Raw genomic sequence first — 22,077 nt, forward strand, 5'->3', positions numbered from 1 at the left:
TTGCGCATTCCACAGCGAACATGTCATGGACACGCGATCCAGGCCAGGAGCAAGGTCAGCCGCAGCGTCGAAGCTGCAGCGTCTATTTGGCCAATTTGCAGTTGGCTTAATTGATGTTGTTACAATTGCATTAGCTGTAATTAAAGTGCTGCTGACTGAATACCCTGTAATTATATTATTCACTGCTTGCAATGCGCTTGGCTTAAAAAAAAGTGATAAAAATTATGTAAACAGTTGTCACTGTTTGTCATTTTTCAATTAAAGCAATTGACAAATGGCCGCATTTAAAACTTGAACTTAAAAAAAAATATATATATATTTATTTATTTTCTTACATTAACAAACTTTGAAAATTAGTATTTAATTTTCAATTGCTATTGTATTTTATGAGTTAAAGTATTTCATTTTAGTTTTAAATAAAAATATTTGTAAAACTGTTTGTTTATTATTTTATTTATTATTTATATTATAATATATATTTTGTACATATTTATAATACCTACATAACAATAAAGTTTTATAATAAATTGAATATATATTAATATTTTATTTATTTTTTTTATAATATTAACAATAAATTAAAATTATATATTTAAATTGTTATATGTATATTCAAGTTTCGGGATTATATTTTAGTTACAATTTCCTTTTTATTATTTTCTTATATAAATATATTATTATGTATATATTCATTTTTTAAAATTTATTTTACAATTTATTATTTATTTTTATTTTTTGAAAACATTTTCATTTTATTAATACTTTTTATTATTATTTGAATTATTTATTCTTAACCTTTTTGCTTTACACATTATGAATGTTTAATAATTTCATTTGTTTTTACAGGGCATCTCGCAGTCGTGCTGCAACACTGCTGTACCTTGCAGATATTCTTGCAACATTATACGCAGCAAGTTTCTGGTGTCAAAATTGCCAATAACTAAAACAAGAAAACTGCCGGCAGTTGCGACTCGCTTTTTGTTTTGGACACAGTCGAAACTGTTGCAATTTAATGCCTCGGCTCAAGGTCAGAAGGCGCAAGTGTTTGTTGTTGTTATTGTTGTTGTTGCTGCTGTAACTGATTTATTGTCTGCTGCGGCTGTGGCAACTTTTGGCTGAATTGTTTTTGTTGTGTCTGTTTTTCTTTTTCAGGCTTAAATGCAGCGTGACACTGAAATTGTCTGTAAGACTAAGTGTGTGCCGTAACGAGGGAGTGAGCGAGAGGGCGAGAGAGAGAGAGAGAAAGAGATTGGTAAAGAGAGAAGCCCTGCAAAAAGGGAGTGGGCAGATACGTATAGTGCAATTTGTTGTTTAAGCGCTTTTTGCCTGCGACTCTCGACACGCAGATGCTTCCAGCAAATCGTCTCTTGGCCTTGTCAGGATGTGATATAGTCTGTTTCGATTTTTTGTTTTCATTCTGCCCCTGCCCTCAGCTGACACATTTTAAGCCAGCTACATCATTTCCATATCCAATTCTTGCTTGTATGTCCCCATTGACAGACGAAACAGAGTCAGGGATCTGATGTCGCTGACATCTGTGGCGAAAGATAAACATTAAAGAAAACAATGCAAAAATAAACACAAGCTACAGTATAAATAAGTGAAGAGATAATAAACCGCATGACTGAAGTTTGCCAATATTTAATTTTTTTTATGTAAATAAACAAGCGTGATTACATTTCAAAAGACTTTGCTTGAGCTATTTCTATTATTTGTAAATATAAAATTTTAAATCTGTCGGAAGCTGCCCAGTTAAGTGGGACTTTAATCATTTTATTAAAATACCTTGACCGTGGCCTTATTTGAGTACGAAAAAAAATACAATCCAATTAATGATATATATTTTTTATATTTTTATGAATTTATTTGTCTATTTTCTTAAAGATTTATTTACTATATTTATTTCTAATCTTTAATTTATTCAACAAAATAGTTCTTCAAACTTTATTTATTTCTATAGTAAGCACAGCTCCTCTTGCTCAATGAATAGTTGTGGCACGCCACCTGCCACGCCCACCCACTTAAAGGCGGGAACATCATCTGCAACTGCAACATGAAATGACGTCATTGATTGCTTTCGCAGCCTCTTAAACGTCATTTAATTGCCACACTTGCCACATGTTGCGCCTACGCCAACGACTAAACAACGACTATAATCAAGCAACAACAACAACAACAACAACAGTGAGTGTGTGTGTGGCTGCGTAATGCGGTAGTTGTTGTGCTCACGATTTCTGTGGCTTTATTATTTACGAGAAATGAAATGATATGACGATTGTTATGCGGTTAGATGATGTTGGGGCTGAGCCAACGGCAGCCTCCACTGCGGCGTATACTTAATAATGATTATGTAAACGCAAAGGCAGTCGCAATGTTTCTAAAGTAGCGCTTAGAAAAATATTGTGAATATTTCACAACTTGTGACGCGGTGCACTAACTGTCATCAATATTTGGTAAGAAATTCCAAGCGCATGCCAATTTAATGCCCGTTGCAGCCACAGAAATGCCAATAAGCCAGCCTCTCCCATCCCATCTAGTTGCAGTCACTCTCTCTCTCTCTCTCTCTCTCTCTCTCTCGATCTATCTATCTATCTGTCTCTTTGGTTTTGTGCTCTCCCGTCTATCGGCAACAATTTGCAATGCTCTCTGGCAAAATATTATATAATCAGGCAGCCCAGCCGGCGCCGCGCATTTTTCTGTTCGTGATTCAACCGCAAATCTCTGTTGCTGTTGTTGTTGTTGTTGTTTCTTCATTTTCGCAAGCCAAATAAAAAATCTGCTAATGGTGCAGTAGGCGACATCGAAAGTGGTTTTCTTTCTGCATTTCATAAGGGGTAACTCAGCTCGATCGTGCCATTTGTGCAAAACTCTGCGATTAGGCAGTGCTCATGTATGTAAATTGAACCACTTGCGGCTAATTACATTTCGCTATTAGGCTATAGGGTTGCACCAGCTTAATGGAAATTGGCAAATTATGTGAAGTGTCTATAAATACATATAGATTTGTATATACATATATTAAAATATAATATTTAAGGCTGACCATATTCAACGGATCAATCAATCTTGTATCTTTTGCGGGAGAAGTCGGCCTTATGTCAGTAAAAGTAGATTTTTAGTAGAGAATATTATATATATATCTCCCAAATTGAATCTATTAAAGAGACAGACTAAATGAAAAGAAAAATATTGTGAATATTTCATCCCATGCCACGAGAGTGTATTACAATTTTCTATATTTATATCTTGGTTAATTTGTGCAGCAACTTTTTGTTTTGGTTTCAACGAAGAGAGAAAAAAAAAAGTAAATAAAACTGGAGGCAACTAAAATAAGAGAGAAACACAAAAAATATACGAGACAAGCAACAACAGCTGAGCCGGTGGCGTTGTTTATGTATTTTGGTTTTTATTTTTTTCATGCAACAGCAACAATGACAACAACAGCATGAACGAGGCTTGCCACAGCACACAGCAAACAACAAACAACAAACGACAACAACAACAACAACAATGCTGTACAAGATTTGTCATTCAAAGCGCGCTGGCCAAAAAACCAACAACAAAATGTTGGTATATGTGTCAAGTTGTTGTTGTTGTTGTTGTTGCTGGTGGCGCACTCTGTTCCTGTTTACATTTGTTGCAATATAAGCAAAAACATAAAACACATTAAACACATTTTTCGAGCCAGTTTCTGTGGCTGCTGCCTCGAATCATAGGCTTGACATATATATCCCAATAGGCTGTTTATTTGCCAACTGTTGTTGTTGTTGTTACTGTTGTTGCTACTGTTTGCTACTGTTTTTTCCATGAATACTTTTGCCTACACATTTTTGATGTTTATATTTAATATTTAGGCCTATTTACTTTGGGCGTTACGTCTGCTCCATTTTGCCAATTCTAATCAACATTTAAGTCTGCTTTGTTCAAATTTTAGTTTTGATGATGTTGCATCAAAATCTGTGTTTTTGTCTATTGAAATTGGTTTTGTTTAGCTTTTGGCTCAGATGAAATGAGCAAAAATCAAGCAGTTGCCCTGTTGAAGGGGCATTACAATATATTATCATATGAATAGATTTCACTGTGTATATTTAAAAGCTCTTTAAGTTTCTATTGCTGCTGGTCTTTAACCAATTTGCTTAAAAATAAACATTTCATATTAAGTTAAGTTGATTTGGAAATAATAAACTTTAAAAAAGTATTTTATTTTTTATCTCAGCAATCTTTGCGCTTTATATAAAGTAATCCGTGCAATTTATATAATTTCTGCTATTCAACTAAGCTGAGCGGACTTCGTGCCAAGCCCTTTGTGGCCTGAACTTATGCCAAATTATGAGCTAATCTAAATTCTAATAGACCCAAACGACCTACACGAGCTGCTGCCGAAATTGTGAATGTTAAAACTCTTAACGCAATTGGGCAGGCCAAACACGTTCATGTCACATGGAAAACACTAACAACAACAGCAAAAGCAACAGCAACAGCGACAGTGACAACAACAAACATTGCTGAGACGTAACAATTAAAAACGCTAAAAGCATTTTATATAACATTTCGCATAATGCAAAACAATTCACACGCCTCGAACTTTTTATGAGCCACAGCACACACCCCAACTTACATAGGTAAATATGTATATATAAATATAAATATATATATGTGTGTATATGTAAACATAATTTATATTTCTATACATACACATACTCGTAATTGTCACAAGCGCTATAAACACACACATACATACATACACGCATACATACGTACATATATTCAGTGAGAGCTGAAAAGAAATGTTTATTAGACAACTTTGGATAGCTGACAGGCAGCTAGACATAGCATAATACGTCATAAACCGAAAAATAATAAACTAATGAACTTATATATAAGGCGAGACCTAGCTACTGCTCGACTGGCAGATACCCTGTACTGAGTGTAAAGATTCAGCTGATCTTCTCTTTGCTGTAGATAGGAAATTCAATCAGATTGCTATAAGATTGTCCCTAAGAGTTAGAAAAACTCTCACACATACATACTAGACTTCTTCTATCTATTACACATACATACTTCAACTCCTTATACCCCACATACCCACTTCTCTACTGGGTATATATGTTTATAATAATGTTTATCATTTTGCAGCAAGCAACATTAACAGCGCCACGAAAAATTAGCTGAAAATTATGCCTGAATGAATGTTGTGCCAAAATTATGTTAATTATTTACACAAGTGCAGGCTGCACTCGTGTGTGTGTGTGTGTGGGAGACAGAGAGAGTGCATGAATCTCTGTGCGACTGGGGGCCATGCAAATGAGCCTCGAGGATGTGTTTTGGTTTGCCACGCATAAATTTTCTTCGGCCTGAGCGCTTGAAGCGAACAGTTTGCCAAATGCTAAAAACAATTTTATTGAGCGAAAATGTGAGTGTAGAACACGGCTGGAAAGGGAAGAGGGAAACTTGATAGCTCCGGGGTACAGAGTGCCGCCACAGTGTTGCATAATTAATTTGTTTACACAGTTGTAAACAAACTCAGCGCACACTGGCAGGAATTCGGGAATGATGCGAGGACTCGTCGCTAATAGAAATACATTTATATGCAAAATTTATAATTGCGGGCATGTGTCAGGGTGAGTCGATGTGAAATAAATTTTGTTTCTATTTTATATCAAGTTGACTATGATGCGTTGCGTTCATTTTAATGATCCGCCAAGTAGGCGTAGGCGAATATATTCCCGTAAAACTCATTGCCATAGTCTAAAGCATAAGCACATGAACACAATTTTTATAAGGTATACAAAATGTAATATTGGTAAATATTGATTAAATTTTTTAGATAATAGCATACATTTTTATAATAAAAATTATAGTATTGAGGTAAACCTAAAACAGCAATTGCATACAAAGCATTTTAAAACTATATTCGAAATAAAAATAATACAAAAATAAACAAATAGAAAGTTAAATTTATTTTTTAATAACTAAATTTTTAAATAAATATATAATTATTATTAATGCATTAAATATTAAAATATATATGAATAACAACTTTAATTAAATGTTATTAATTTCAAGCTTCTTTTTTTTTTTATTAGGTTTTATTTAATTTTTAAATTCCATATTATATAAATATATCCTGAAATCAAAAATAGATTTAGATTCTGGCAACCATTATGGCTTTAATTTATATAAACCAATAATATAGTTGGACTTCTCTATCTCTTGTTTTCCATCTGTATATATCTCTCTATCTCTCACATCTGATGTAAACCCCTGAAATCTACCTACATTCTACCTACGCACCCTTCCCATCTTTCCACTTCATAGTCAATAAGAGATGTAAACTCATATAAAGTCTGCATTAACACTGCATTATGTCAATTGCATTTTACATTTTGCATCTGCCAATTGCCATATCATATCGTTAACTATATCATCGGTAAAATGTCATTTCCCGTCAATTTATATATTTAGCAGCAGTTTTTCCTTCGATTATTTTTCCCTCCTCATGCGCCTCGCTGCAAGAGCTGACTAGTTATTGTTATTGGGGCTGCTGCTGACTATACATTTCCTGTCCGCACAACAACAATAGCAGCAGCAACAACAACAATGGCGTCAAATGTTTTACAGCAGATAAGAAGTTTAATTTATGCGAAAACATGTTTTGAGCTGCCACCCCAGGAGCGACAGCCAGACGGCCAGATAAACAGATATCTATATAGCAGCAGAGGATAGGACCGAGCAGAGGACATATGTATGTATATAGTGCATATATGTATGTATGTATGTGTGTAGAGATACTGCAGCCTGCAGCTGACTAGGCTGTGCACTGGCCACGCCCACAAGTTCACACGCTCGACACTTGCCATTGACCTTCATCGGACATGTGCAGCAAACGTCGCGTCGTTTTTTCTTCACACTCGCCCAAAAACGTGGCCATAAATTGTAGCGAGTCGCATCCGCTTTTTGCGGTTTGTCGATGTTGTTGCGATTTATTTATTTATTTAATGCCATGTTTTGTCTAGACGCCGACTGTCTGACTGACATGGAGCCACGGTCCCGGGCGGTGTGGGCTGTGGGCAGCTCTCCTCTGATATTTACCCAGCGATAACTCCGTTTTTATGGTACGCCCATTGTCTCTGCCTGGCGACGAGTCCTGCGCAGATTTTATGCCATTTTCGTCTGGGCAAATGGCGAATGGCAACTGGAAAATGGCAAATGGCAAATGGCAAATGGCGAATTGCAAATGGCAAACGGCAGACGCAGCGCCTCCGCATTGGGGCAACGTGTCGCTGCATAAGCAGACGTGCAATTAAAAGCAAAGAACAACAGCGATTGCGGCGAGTGTCGCATCATTAATTAGCCCAAGGCTTTAACAGCTATCAAAGGCCAAATAACCGTAACATTCATTAATTTACTTTAATTACCATTAAATCTTTGAAAATGAAGAAATGGCTTGTGAATGCAGAAGTGGGCTTTGTGTTTTCTCTCTGATATAGATTAAGCATAGTTTTCAGCTACATCTGCTTAAATATCCGAGTGCTGACGTCATCTGGTAGATCTCAGAATCTTTATAACTACCAGCTGATGATGAATTTGAATTAACATTGAGTTAGCTAATAACACACTGTTAGTTAACAGTGAAATGCTAACTAGCATTCTAGCTCTACTGATCATTTCAGTTCGCCTGGCACATATATACTAAGAAATAAGGAAATCAATAAATATAAATAAATATATTTTATTTTATTCATTTTTATCAATTAATTTATAAATTGACATTTCATTTGTAATATTATTTCCAACAGCCGAAGGCTGCTTAGCAACATATCTTCGGCAACATACTTGAAGCTTAGCAACATTTCGGACGCACATGTTTGGCAACATTCTGTTGGACAACATTTATCGCGCAGCCCAAAAGCATGCAACACTTTTTTCTTCGAAATATGCTTCATTTTCAAGAATATTTGATACATACAGAATACAGAAAAAAACAACGGAACGTCTCTTTAATAGAGAGATATACAATAATATCTTATTATTATTTTTTATACATACATATACATATACATATATATATGTAAATACATTTATATATTTATATATACATATATATATACATATATATACATGTATAGACATATATACACACATACATATATATACATATATATATATAGATCACATTTGGTCATTTGTTGATTATACGCAATTCTATTATAAAACATATGAAATGGTTAGATAGCTCAAAAAGGAAATTGTCAATAATACGGCACAGCACTCGGCCCGTTCGTCTGGTTTGGGGCTGGGGGCTCTACTGACATTCTTTAGCTTCGATAAATACTGTAGATACGAGATGAAACGCAGACTCACTGTCCCATATACACACCACTCCACACTTTGTATGCCTCTACTTATAATTCGTTTTCTTCTTCACATTATTGCCCTTCTTACTCTTCTTCTTCTTCTTCTTCTTCTGTCTTGTCCCCGCTTCTATTGCATGACCCTCACCAGCTTCTTCTTATGCACACGCCCCTCCTCGTGCTGTTTCACCGACTTTAGATGATTTAGCGTGACGTTGCAGACCTCGCAGTAGAAGGCGGCATTCAGTTCGTTGATCTTACGAAAGTCCGGCTTGTTATGGCCGGAATACAGGTAGTAGCCGAGCGGATTCAGCGGCACCAGCGAGCCATTCGCATTGATGCGATAAACGTGGCTGCCATCGAACGGCTCCGAGAAGGAGGCCGAATAGCTGGAGCGCTCGCGCTTGCGATGGCGCAGCCCGGCCATGTGTATGGACAGCTGCGACTCCGAGGTGACAATCACGTCGCAGAGATTGCACATCAGCCACTTGTCGTTGGTGCGCACCCAGCGGCCCGCCTTGTCGTAGTAGCCCTCGCCGTTCGGCCTGCTGATGTGCCGCTCCACGAGCCGATGCCGCCGCCCGTAGAAGTGCTGGCGCGCGTGTATGACCGAGGTCAGCTTCAGATCGCACAGGTCACAGTGCAGCACGGCGGGGCCCGAGCTGCGCAGGTGCCGCAGCATATCCTCGGACAGGTTGCCCTTGATGAAGCTGTAGCGTATCAGCCACGAGTCCACGCGCCGCAGGTGCGTCCGCGACAGGTAGTGGTCCAGGGCGTTGCGCATCGTGCGCATTGCCGTGTGGCACAGGTGGCAGCAGTCCCAGTGGAACAGCGACTGCAGCTCTTGCGGAACTTGCGACATTCTCGACGTTTCTATGCAAGGTCAAGACATGAGAATAAACGGTATTAAGGAGTGGTGATATATAAATCTATAAGACAAATGTGTTTGAAGATTAAAAAATAAAAAAGCCCCATTAACACAGAATTTAATAGAAATCGTAATTGATATATAGAGAAATTATGATACAATTTCAATCTATTCCAAAGAATAGATCAAATGAAGGCCTACATAATAATTTATTTTAGCTCTTTGCATTATTTTCTTATATTAGTCTGAGTAGATCAAGGCTAGAGCAATGCTGCTGCCAGCATTTTCGATTTGCATTTCAAGTCAACTCACCCGAAAAGATGCGCTGATACTTTTGCTGCTCGATCAGCCGCTGATAGTCGAACTCCTGCTCCAGCTTCTGTCGCAACAGCTGCTCCCTACGCACATCCAAGGGATGGCCGTTTCTGTCGATGCGCGGCAGGTGCGCATAGAGGGGTGACGATCCCTCCACGTGATTCTCCTGTGGATCGCCACTGGGCAGGAAGATGCGCTGCCGCGACTGCTGGTTGGCAATGTAGTCCTTGATGTTGCAATAGAATGCCGGCTCGTAGGGCTGCGGCCTGTAGCCAGTCGAGTCCGACGCCGGCTGAGTCGGTGGCTCGCGATTGCCACTGCCGAGTCTCTTCGGCTGACCGAGCACTCGCTCAGTGCTGTTGGCGTGGCTTTGGCTCCTGCTGGGCTTGCGCTGCTGCTTGTAGCCGTTGAGCGGCCGGCTGGGCGGCTGCTGAGTTGGGTTGTGTTGATGCTCATTGCCCTGATAGCTAGCTGGCGGAGCCTTCGGTGGGGAAGCCTGCCTATGGCCAGTGTAAGGCTCCAGCTGCAGCTGGGACGCGGCCCCATTGACATGCGCTGTGATTGGCTCGAGTACGGCCGGTAGCTCTATGGGGCGCGGCTGGTAGGCGTTGATAACTTGCTCAATATTCTCCAGCTCCTCCACATGCTGGTCCGCCCACAGTGTCTCGAACTGCAGCGGACTGGGGCGATGGTTGTGCAGCACGGCCATGAAATGGTCGCGCGTGATCTTCGATGCGCCGCTGATATAGGCCGAGTTCTGGAACGTGACGATGCCGTCGTTGCTGGCCATGCGGCCCATGCTCACATAGTTCCCACGGTCTTGCGCTATGTGCACAGATTCCTGCGCCATGATCAGCTGCGGCGGCTCGCCATCCTCTGTCAGCATTGGCAGCACAGCCTGGGACTGTGCGCAGGGCTCGAGGGCGCCATGCACGAGACAGGGCAGCTGAAGCTGCTGCGTGATCGCCTTGGCCTGGGCCATGCCCATGTGCTGGCTGTCGGCCTCCAGACTGTTCGGCGACAGGTTCACTTGGTAGCGATAGACGGCATTGTCGTCGACGCGGCGCAGCTCCACCATCACTGGCAAGTAGCCGGAGCGCGTGCACGGCTTGGGCAGAGCAGCGGCCAGCTTGCAGATGTTCCGGGCGCACAGCAGGGCGATGCGCTCGTGGACGGGCGGTGTCCGCGGGCTCAGCTGGGATCTGCGCGCCAACATTTCTTTGATTCTCTTATTTCTCGCGTTCTCTGCTCGGTTTGGGGTTGCTTAACGGTATTACGCTGTCTTGCAGGCGGAGTGCTGGGCGGCTTGTCGATGCTTCACATAGAAAATAGCGAGCTCGGCTTGTCGTCACCTGGTTATGGGAATGGCTTCTATACACTTTGGGCCGCGCGAGATTGTTCGACCGCTTAACATTTAACAATACATTTGAATTTGTTGGAATTGGTGTTTAAAATGTGTGAAAAGCTACGACACCAATCGAAAAATACTTGATAAAACACGTCCAGCGATGGATCTGTCAAAGTTAACTATAATTCTCCGTTCCATCCAGCATACAACTCTACCAGGCACGTCAAAGCATGCGAGAGCTCACGCACAGTCGATAGCATCTGAAAGCTGACAGCTCGCCTTCTGTATTTGTTATTATTAATTTATTTATTATTTGTTTGATTGACTAAATAAAATATATCGATGCCTTCTGATAGTATACTTTCTGTATAATAAAACTAAGACTAAATGTATGAAATAACTCGGACAAACTCTTGTTCGGCCTCGTTATACAGCTGTCGTATACTTAATACCTGATCATTACATACGTACATATAATAAATAATAGTACAATAATCCCAAGTGAGCTCGCGTGAAATTTCAATTATTTTCGTCGTGTACTTTACAAAATAAGAAAACATTGCATATAAATATAAAAAAAAATAGAAATATAAAAATATATATTATAGTTATAATGACAAAATATTTTAAAAATACTGAATTAACAAACTTTTTTTTCAAATGTTGCTTTTAATTATGAATAAAATATACTCAACATTATTAAAAAAAAAAAACCAAATTTATATAGAATGCGTTTGGAAGAATATATTTAAAGAAAATAAAATAAAATAAATTACTTGCAAATATATATTTTTAAAAATATATTGAAAATATAACATAGCAAAAAGTAAAATAAAAAAAATCAACAAAATTTTTTATTAAGTAAATGTAAAATTTATTTTGATTAAATTTTACAATTTGCTGTTTTGCACTTGGCATCAAATTAAAATTCATATTCAAGCTCTTAATTAGCTAGCTTGCCCAAGAATATTTTGTGAATAAATAATATGTATACACATATCTGGCTTTATTTATGTAGAGCCGCATGAATGTCTGGCTGACATGAAAAATAAGAATAGATTATAACATATATATATACCTTCATAAATAGCTAACTACCATAAATTCCTACCGTTTTTCCGCATCTCTGCTATTCGCACACAAATGCAAACATTTTAAATATTTTATCATGTGAATCCTCGTTAGCCTCGTAAGCAATTACTGAGCACAGGCACTCTTAATGGCAAACTTATTTCACAATTTATGGGGTTTGCTTGAAAGGCTTTAAGCTGAACCATTTGGCGCCATAATTCAGGAGCGTCTCAATTCAAGAGGCTTCCCTCAAGGCCGCCTCCAATGCGGAGCCAAGTTTAGCATTTGTAAATGTCAGTTGTGGCATCGAGAGGCCCCCAGAGAGCTCTTTGGGGCTGAAGCACACGGCACGGCAAGCAGCAAAGGAAATACAGCAGAGCTTTAAATATTTGCGACAAACTGCTTTATAGAGAGGAGCTCACAGAAAGACAAAGAATGAGTGTGAGAGAGAGAGAGAGAGAGACTGCAAATGCGAACGAGTACATATGTGACTGCCTGGAGCATTAAAATAATGTTTAGCGCGTGATTTTGTGCCAGGTTTTGTGCTTCCGCTGGCAGCTTGTGGCATCAATTGTCAGCGTATAGCTGCCGGCCGGGTTTATCGAGGAGCAGCAGCAGCAGCAGCAGCAGCAGCAGAAGCGCACAGGTGCCACAATGGCAGGGCACGACGACTGCCAACATCAATAACACTAATGGGAAAAGGATAAAGATAAGCATTAAATAACACACGTACGCATGGCATTTGAGGCTTATGGCGAGGCCCGTGACGTTGATAGCCCCAAGATGGGGCGAGCTACGAGCGCTGCAGAGACCAAAAGTGAAGACTCCATATATGTGACTGTGTGTATGTGCGTATCTCTCTCTCTCTCTCTCCCTCTGTGTGTGTCTGTGTGTGTGTGCTTGCCAAATTGTTTGCCCCGCGGCCCTTTGCGTGGGCGTGGCAGCGTGTACGTGCCAGCTGTTAAGCGCCACATGGCTTGCCTTAACCCCCGCCTCCTGCTCCGCCTCCTGCTCCACATTCAAGCGCTTTGTTCACTGCGCGCATTTTTCACATTTTGCGCTTCCGTTTCCGCCATTGTCGCTTGTCCCGGCCCGCCTCTGCCCTTCCCTGCCCGGCTCCGCTCGGCTCTGTCCCAAATTGTGTCACATACACACGTGAGCAATTTAAAGTCAGGCCATTGTGTGCCCCCTCCCCCTCACCCTCCCCCTGTCTTTGCGTCCCATTTCAACTGCAAACTTAATTTTCAAGCGCGCATCGCGGCGTGTAAATATGCGTACAGCATCTGAAATTTATGAATCGTTTTACATATGAATATGGAAATTCGTATGTGCATTGATTTGCCCCAAGAGCCGCAAATGAAATGCCCATGGGACTCCTGCTGTCAAACTGTCTAGCTGTCATTCGACTCATGCAAACCAAATCCACCTGCAGCAATGTGACAATTTAATTGATAGACTGTCTCATCAAGAGTTTAGCGAGTTTTTCGGGCAATCGTTCCTTAAAGTAGGGTAAAGCTTGCGCCTCCTGCAGTTCTGAATTCAGTTTTCCAATGGGACAGTCTTAAAAATTTAATCAATAATCTATAATATACACCAATGAATGAGTATCAGAATTATTTTTCAGTGAATGTAAAATTTTCCACAAGTTGTTAATGAATTTCCCGACTATAACTGAATAATAACTTCAATATAGCCTCAAATATCTCTTAAATACAACTTGCCCAAGTGATAAGACTATTTATTTTCGCATATATTTTCATGTAAGTAAGTTTAAAGTAAACTTCTCAAATTGATAATCTACAAAAGATTAATATTTGCCATGCTACTTAAGTCAATATTAAGTATCCGTAGATTTGTGCCCATACCTGGCACAATTACTAATTACGCGATCGTGGACTAGGTACTGCACATTCTTTGAAAGCAAATAGTCGTAGTGATGGAACCCTTCCTGCTGAATGTACGAGTGGTCGACGACATTGGACAGTTGTTCCTTCAGCTGCTGAACATCGGGTGGGCTGGCCAGCCAGTCGTCTTGCGAGTGATGCAGTGCCACTTGACAGGGTATCTGGCTGATGTTGTAGGCCGGCGGTTTGGGCGTATTATATTGCTGTAAATTGAGCACCTCGCCATTGTCGAAGGCCGCGAAGGCATTGCTGGTGAGCAGCTGAGAGTAGTGATAGATCTGGAAGGCGGACGCGCCCTGCGACGAATGCTCAGCAACAATGGGCTCCAAGGTCTGTAATATATGGAAATCATTTATGTATACGTAAAAGTGCCCGACTAGGAAACTAGGATGGAACCTAGCATGGATAGCTTAAGGAGCAGTCGGAGGAGTTCTAAAATTATTTGCAGGACAAAAATTGCTTCACCATTCTCTCTTAGCCGCTTAACTCTAGGTTGAACTACTTACATTGTTAAACTGCTTCCAGCCGAATCCGCACGCAACAAAGTCAAAGATGCGGCATATTTCGCTGCCCAATTGCTTGCTCTGGCAGATTTGATCGCGGAATTGTTTGATTAGCTTGTTGTCCTTTGCGACCGAGAATCCACCAAGTGAATTGAGCAGAAGCTACAATTGAGCATTGCACGAGATTAGAGACGATTAAAGAAAAAACGGCACTCGCATGGAATACGTACTCTGATATTTCCCTTGAACAGGGACAGGAACCGCAGCACCGGACTCTGTGAATTTTTCAAGTAGACCGTGGGCGAGAGAGCCTGCATGAGAGACACCTTCTTGGCATAGGAAGGCAGCACACTGGCCATCACAAAGAAGGCGGTACAGCCCTGGGAGTGGCCAATGTATTGCAAGGTGCTCTTGCCCGTAATACGTAAGATTTCGTCAATTGTGGCCGGCAGATCGTAAGTTCCAATTTCATGGAACGAGAAGCTCCAGTATTCCGCTGGTTGAATATTCGGATTCACATGCTTCTGCGAATAGATGTTGCCGCGCGTATTCAAAAGCCAAACATCGTATCCCTGGTCGTATAGTATATAGGCCAGACCGTTTGTTGGGCCCATTTCCACCCAAGACGCTGAGCTGGACATGAGGCCGTGCACGAGCAATGCGACCGGTCCTCCAGGTCGCGGTATGCGATGCAGGGTCAGCTCATAGCCGTCCGATGTTCTGACGTTGTGCACCTCCGCAGGGTAACCATACTTGGTGATCAGCTCCACCTGTTCCATGGGGCGACGAATAATCTTAGATTCAATCTAAGTTTGGGCACAGCTCGCACTTACCGTGTTTAGCGTCGCGTCCACATGAATATCGGTATCAGTGATAGGAACGGACGGCTTTAATGCAGCAATCGGTGGGGGGGCCTCACTTAATGAAACGCTTATATGTAGCGAGTCTGTGTTTCCTTGTTGCCCTGTTTGTTGATTTTGGTTTTCTTTTAGTTTCTTAGTGAATGGGCATTCAACAACTAATACTATTGGTGGTTGTCCACATGGTGACCACGGACAAGGTTGGTATTGGCAAGGGGTCGTACAAATTACGGGTGGTGGAGTTGGAGGTGCAGTAGGTGGGACTGTTGGGTATGGTGGAGTTGTTGAATCGGTTGGGAATGTTGGGAATGTTAAAGTTATTAAGTCGGTTGTAGTAGGTGGGAGTGTTGGGAATGGTGGAGTTGATGAATCGGTTGGGAATGTTGGGAATGGTGGAGTTGTTGAATCGGTTGTAGTAGGTGGGAGTGTTGGGAATGGTGGAGTTGATGAATCGGTTGGGAATGTTGGGAATGGTGGAGTTGTTGAATCGGTTGTAGAAGGTGGGAGTGTTGGGAATGGTGGAGTTGATGAATCGGTTGGCAATGTTGGGAATGGTGGAGTTGTTGAATGGGTTGGGAATGGTGGAGTTGATGAATCGGCTGGGAATGTTGAGAATGGAGTTGTTGAATCGGTTGAGAATGTTGGGAATGGTGGAGTTGTTGTGTTTGTTGGAGCATCTGTAAGAGGTGGATATGGTGGGTATGTTGGATATGTGGGATACGTTGGATATGTTGGATATGTTGGATATGTTGGATATGTTGGATATGTTGGATATGTTGGATATGTTGGATATGTTAGATACGGTGGATATGTGGGATATGTTGGGTATGTTGGATATGTGGGATACGTTGGATATGTTGGGTATGTTGGATATGTTGGATATGTTGGGTATGTTGGATACGGTGGATATGTTTGAGGGCGAGGTTGATGAGTTGGAGGGTGAGTTGGAGGAGGAGTTGGAGGAGGAGTTGGTTGTGTTGAAGGAGGAGTTGGTTGTGTTGAAGGAGGAGTTGGTTGTGTTGGAGGAGGTGGAGGAAGAGTTGGCACAGTTGGAAGAGTTGGCAGAGTTATAGGAGGAACTGTTGGGAGGGTTGGCAAAGTTGGAAGAGTTGGCAGAGTTATAGGAGGAACTGTGGGGAGGGTTGGCAAAGTTGGAAGAGTTGGCAGAGTTATAGGAGGACCTGTAGGGAGGGTTGGCAGAGTTGGAAGAGTTGGCAGAGTTACATGAGAAACTGTAGGGAGGGTTGGCACAGTTGGAAGAGTTGGCAGAGTTATAGGAGAAACTGTAGGGAGGGTTGGCACAGTTGGAAGAGTTGGCAGAGTCCCAGGAACAGTTGGAGGGGTAGGCAGCGTTGGAGGAGGATAAACGGTGGTTCCATTTCCTGGATTACATGGACTTCCTGGTGGGTATACTACAATAATAGTGGGACCAGGCTTTTGTTGCGGTGGAATTGGTATAGTCGGATGTGGCGATGGCGCATTCCGGCAATAGCTGTTATACCACTTCACGTGATAGTTATGTCGTAATTCTAGCTTGCTTAATTCCACTTGCACATTAGCTAAATACTGCTGCTTCTGTAGACACTCCAGTGTGGTGCCATCGACCAAAAGAACGATGGCAGAAAGCACCAGCAGCACTGAATATAATACACGGTTCATCTTCACTGCGTTGAGATATCCAGTAAGCACCAGCTTATATAGCGAAGAAGCGCAGCAAAATTCGTTAGGGTGCGAAATCAATTGAACATGGATTTTAAGTAACCGTACCCACTCAATTACATAACCAGAAACGAACCATGCTTAATGGGCTTACAGAGGATTTTTCAGCGTGACTTACTATGGAAACAGATTACATCTTCTAAGAGACCCTTTATCCCCTAATCGAGTTATAAATCTTTTATGGACCTGCTAATAAAATTTTTTACTGCCCTCAAAGTCAATGATGTCAAAGCCTCTCTTTTAACTCTTCCTGTATATTGTATCAGAACTACTTATCAGACTATATAAATACAAGCTAATAAAGATATAGAACATATAATCTTAAAGCAAAATGTCAACAACGGTTTTAATCGATAAAACTAAAAAGATTTAGATATCGATTTTTGGAAACGTATCTCGTATACTTTCTATACACAGACGGACGGCCATGCTGCAGAGAGGGCTGAATCGAGTCAGATCGTCGCCCAAATCGGGAATATATATATTATATTATATTCGTTTACAATATTATTATGTTTATTTTGTATTCCCATTTTATTATGTATACAAATCATAGTTGCCTGTGGGCCTTATCTAGTGATTTAACTGCCTAACCGACTGAAAATCACAGCTTAATTATTGAAATATGGACATAAGTTCACGTTTATATGTATAGATCCTGCGCACGTAGGGGGTGGTACAGGGTGAATGACTCCCACATCGGGCACGGAGAGATGACAGTACTGCTCCAACCATTGCTTCTGGAATGACAGCAGGTTTCTTTGGTCCAGAATACTTTGACGTTGCTGATTTAACACCGCCTCTTGAGTCTGACAGTCATACGAGTGGACAAATATTCCATGGCCACTGAAACCCAAGAGTGCTAACAAAATCAATAAACCCATCGCAAGATCTTTCAGTACTAAGTGGAGCGATCGAATTCTGCTGCTTATATAGGGTCAGCGTGATAACGAGGCGTAGCACAAGACAAATTCAATTAGACGATTCAATTGAAAACGGGCTCTTCATAACAATAGACTCGAATCCCATTTGTCGCAGTTTCTACTCGATAAACTAATGTTAGGTATACCAAAAGTATGACAAGTTTAATTATAATACTCAAATGGTACTCAAATTGATGTAGAAATCATTCAGCTTTCATGGACTATCATATCATATCATATCGACTGCTCAACTTGTACTCTCATATCTTTATTCCTCTTAACTCTGCAGTTCAGCTTTAATGAGCTTTTAGTGAAAGTTACTTGAGCTTATCTACGAGCTCATTTGGGGTACATTCATGTCAATTGCTCAAGTGTAGTGCTGTGCCTCGTTCTGCTCTCCTTTCAGAGTGGATCGAGCTGCTGCTCAGCTGCTCTGCTTCTCTTGCTGTTTTGCGCAACTTGTGTCGCCTGCTTGTTTGCGCAAATTCGATTATCCAAATGCACAGGCAGGCAGCGGGCCGGAGTGGCAGCAGGGAGAGCGAGAAAGCGAGAGAAGGATAATGCCATGTCGCCGCATTAACGCGTTTGTCGCGTTCGTTGCGTGCGGAGTCAGCGTGCTAGCGGAAGTAGGAGTCGACTCGAGTAGGAGACAGGCGAGCTGCCAGTTCCGGCTGCGGCAGGCTTGCCCTGGCGTGAAACGAGCTGGCAAATCGAGTTTGGCTGCTTGCCTGGATCCCGACTGATTAAAGCTCGACGAACGGCGCTTGGCGCTTTCTTTGTTTGCCAAGCTCTGCGGTGATTCGCAACCTTTTTTCAAGCATATCATTAGGATGCAGTGCAGCCGACATGGCAGCCATGCACAAATGGCATATTAAGCTTCACTGACAGCCGCGTTTATTGCGCCACCCGATGCCCGTTGGCAGGCGAAAGGACGAAGGAAGGACCCCGTTCATGCCCAAAGCCGTGACACATATTAAATTTCATTTCACTGGCAGTTGGAATAGGGCGCCTAATGAAGGTTAAGCTACTTTTAATGCGCTCTCGTTGTCGTCCTCTGCCTTCCACTGGCCATTTTGCAGACCATTAAATGTTTTGCCTGGCAATATGCCATATGTTTTGACATGGACAACTCCTGCTCTCCTCCTCCGGTGGCGATGCTGGAAAAACTTTTCTTATCATTTGCGAGAAAGTCATAAAGACGTGTGTGTGTGTGTGAGTGGATGTGCGATATGATATGAGGATGTCACAAAATGGTAATGATGACGCCGGATCACATACGGCACATAAGCATATGCTGGGCTTAACATTACAGCGTCTGGCATCGCCACAAAGAGGCAATTTATAGACACATTGGGCATGGGATCCTAGCCTCTTGCTCAAATCCTCTCATGGCTCTGACAGGAGTAGGACGTTATAGTTATGTTTGTTTACATTATTTATACTTAAAAGTATGTGGTATATCGATAAGAATTCGAATTCTTATGTAAGAGTTCCATTACATGCTTCATTTGTTTTATTCCAGCGTTTCTAATGAGTTATTGAAATAAGCCTTACAAATTCATTTATTTACTACTGAAACTTAATTTGCAATTTTATGCTAAACTGATTGTTCACAGCTATTTACTTGAAAAGTTATAGCAAGAGTAAACTATTTTTATATTTATTACACATCTTGAATGTTTCAATTATATTAGAAAATATATTCAAGGTAAAAAATAAAATACAAATAAAAAAAAATTAAAAAATAACATCGAGAATTAAAAAATAACCATTCAGAATGGCAAGGCGATCAACAAATAAATACAAGTTAAACTATTCAATGCAATATTAAATTATATGTTTAATGCAAAAAGATAAATAAATAAAAGCACAGCATTTTAGCTAAATAATTAATTTAATCTAAATTAATTTACAATAATAATAAAATTCAAGAATATTCATATGTCATTTTTACCTCCAATACCGAAGATATTTATTTGTTTAATATCTTTGATATTTATTAGCATTTAATGCTCCATATTCGATTTAAATATCAATAGGCAAATCGACTCATGAAGACTTGATTTTCTGTATTCGATTGTTATAGATTTTAATATGCAGCTTTGCCTCGACTGAATTTGATGTTTGCTTTTAAGTCGAATGGTTTTTTGTTACGCTCGAGTAAGTGTCTCCCGCCCCACTTGGCTGCTCTCTGCTTTGCTGGTGTGAAAAGTGCATGAAAGAAACGCTTTGAAGCGTTTCTTACAACTCTATCCACACCCACACGGACAGACAATGGGACGGACAGGCGGAACAGACCAAGCAGAACGCTGTGACCAAATCAAAAAACCTTAACTTCAACTTTTGCCTTGAACATTTATTGTTATCAACATTTACATATGCCCTCATCTCTCTCTCTCTCTCTCACACGACAGCTCTCCCCCTATCTCTCTCTCTCTCTCTCTCTCTCTCTGTTTCGTCTGTTACTGCTATAATTTTACGGTCCATTGAGTGCGGAAATCGTCTCACAATCAAATTATCCAGTTCCCAGCGCCAGTCCGAAAACTTGGCAACGCTTTAAGTTTTCCAATTAAAACAAATACAACAAATGCGATAAAACAAAGGAATTTGCTTGGCAATTTTGCTGTGCTGTTGCTGGAATTCTGGAATTCTGAAACTGTGAAATTTTTTAACTGGCCCAAATTTATGCGTGGAAATGTTCGTAGATGTCGTAAATTTTGGCATTGCGAGTCGACTTTCGATAGGGCACTCTTTTGTTTTGCTCGGTTATTTATGCCGTCGCCTCCTGCCACACTATCTAGCCCTTGCAGCGGGTGTTGCAAGTGGCCCTCACGGCATGCTTCCGCACTCCAGTCCTTAGCCGGCGTATCGCTGTTTTCTCGTTTTGTTTTCTTTCTTTGCTGGCTGTCGCGACTCCAAACACGAGAAGTCCATTTCGAAATTTATGTACACACAAATTGAAAGCGCCCTGCGAATGGAGTCGAGGAAAGTGCAAAAGAAAAGCATGCAAAAGCAAAGGCAACCAAAAAGAAAAACCAGAAAAAAGCGACTCGACACTTGGTGCAAACTTTGCTGCATTGCTCGAATTGCAGTTGCTTCAAAGAAAATGCACTTGACTTCGCCCGCTCTTCTCAGCTGCTGCCCCATGCAGCAGTTGTTGCTCCAACAATCGCCTTGTCAAAGGCAACCAACCTGCTGCCCGATGCCCGATGCCCGATGCCTGATGCCAACCCAGAGTTGACACTGAGCAGCTAAACGAGTTCACGCAACGAGCTAAGTGGACGCAATCGAAGTCAAATGCAAACGCAATTCCAGACATGCCTTATCGAATATGGTAGATGGATTGCCCCCATTTGCCTTTTGAAAATTTACAAATTCAGCTAAATGTCTCTTTTAATGAATTGAATATAAGTAATAAATATGTTTCGTTAACACGTAATTTTATACAAAATTGTAGAAATATTTTAAATTGCTTTATTAATATTTAAAAATTAAAAAAAATGAGAAAATAGGAAACTAATTCCTTATTAAATTTTTAAATATATAATATACGTATCATATGCAAATATAAGAAGCAATTGGTCACCCTATGGAAATATACTAAAATAATGCACATTTAATTTCTCAAAAAGTATTTGGTGAAAGTATGTATGTATGTAGTCTTTAAATATTAAAAAAAAAATATATGACCTATTAGCATATGTCTTTCTAATTCATTGGATTTGTCTGCCCAAAACTTAAATTGCTTGCTTGCTCTTGTTGAGCAATAGACAACAATTTAGGTATGTAGGTAAAACGTTTCCTCAGATATGGTTTATAATATAAAATATATCCATATTTTGTTAAATACCAGATCTGCATTCTGCCTCCATCTCTGCCAGCTCACACTCAGCTCGCCCATCTGGCCTTTCCATGCATAACTCTAAACACTTTAAGGACTTGCTTCAGTAGATCCTTGCAAAGCAGTCTACAATAATTTTATTTAAATATACAACTATTATTTTATCTTCATTCAACTATTATTTTTCTTTATTTGCGCTAACAAAAACACTTGGGCACACGGCACTTGCTACAGTTTGTTGCACTTTGAACTCTCGGCGTCAGTTTGCAACTCATTTATAAGGATTAAAAGGCTTCAGAGGGAACCTCAACATTGGCGCTGGTTGCCATTGCCACTGCCATTGCCATTGGCCCTTGGCATAAATTAAATGC

The 22,077-nt window shown here is 40.7% G+C and overlaps 2 protein-coding genes across 3 annotated transcripts; both read right to left on the bottom strand.

Moving 5' to 3' along the window:
- Window positions 1–8,009: 8,009 nt before the first annotated feature.
- dbf (doublefault) lies at window positions 8,010–11,097 on the bottom strand. 2 transcript variants are annotated; one of them, XR_016196476.1, is made up of 3 exons: window positions 9,535–11,097; window positions 8,365–9,227; window positions 8,010–8,305 (listed from the first exon to the last, which is right to left on the bottom strand). XR_016196476.1 is itself a non-coding variant. In XM_030383241.2 (2 exons), exons 1-2 carry the CDS (start codon window positions 10,751–10,753, stop codon window positions 8,485–8,487), a joined length of 1,962 nt encoding a protein of 653 aa, XP_030239101.1. In that variant the 5' UTR covers window positions 10,754–11,097; the 3' UTR covers window positions 8,010–8,484. The 2 variants fall into 2 exon arrangements, 1 of the variants encoding a protein (XP_030239101.1); XM_030383241.2 differs by having other exon boundaries at window positions 8,010–9,227.
- Window positions 11,098–13,685: 2,588 nt separating this feature from the next.
- On the bottom strand, window positions 13,686–16,882 carry LOC108649979 (uncharacterized). Its single transcript, XM_018099094.3, has 5 exons — window positions 16,654–16,882; window positions 15,197–16,302; window positions 14,594–15,133; window positions 14,367–14,525; window positions 13,686–14,192 (listed from the first exon to the last, which is right to left on the bottom strand). Exons 1-5 carry the CDS (start codon window positions 16,880–16,882, stop codon window positions 13,794–13,796), a joined length of 2,433 nt encoding a protein of 810 aa, XP_017954583.3. The 3' UTR covers window positions 13,686–13,793.
- Between the last annotated feature and the right edge of the window lie 5,195 nt (window positions 16,883–22,077).

Source organism: Drosophila navojoa, chromosome 3 (assembly GCF_054131105.1).
Source record: "Drosophila navojoa isolate 15081-1374.11 chromosome 3, UAZ_NAV_1.0, whole genome shotgun sequence".
Lineage (NCBI taxonomy): Eukaryota > Metazoa > Arthropoda > Insecta > Diptera > Drosophilidae > Drosophila > Drosophila navojoa.

What these genes read in the sequence shown, in the direction of transcription:
- LOC108649979 (XM_018099094.3), bottom strand. Translation starts at nt 16,882, where the DNA reads ATGAACCGTGTATTATATTCAGTGCTGCTGGTGCTTTCTGCCATCGTT. An exon ending in TGGACGCGACGCTAAACACG is followed by an intron (nt 15,134 to 15,196) that starts GTAAGTGCGAGC and finishes CCCATGGAACAG; the next exon opens with GTGGAGCTGATCACCAAGTA. An exon ending in GCTGGAAGCAGTTTAACAAT is followed by an intron (nt 14,193 to 14,366) that starts GTAAGTAGTTCA and finishes CATATATTACAG; the next exon opens with ACCTTGGAGCCCATTGTTGC.
- dbf (XM_030383241.2), bottom strand. Translation starts at nt 10,753, where the DNA reads ATGTTGGCGCGCAGATCCCAGCTGAGCCCGCGGACACCGCCCGTCCAC. An exon ending in GTATCAGCGCATCTTTTCGG is followed by an intron (nt 9,228 to 9,534) that starts GTGAGTTGACTT and finishes GACCTTGCATAG; the next exon opens with AAACGTCGAGAATGTCGCAA.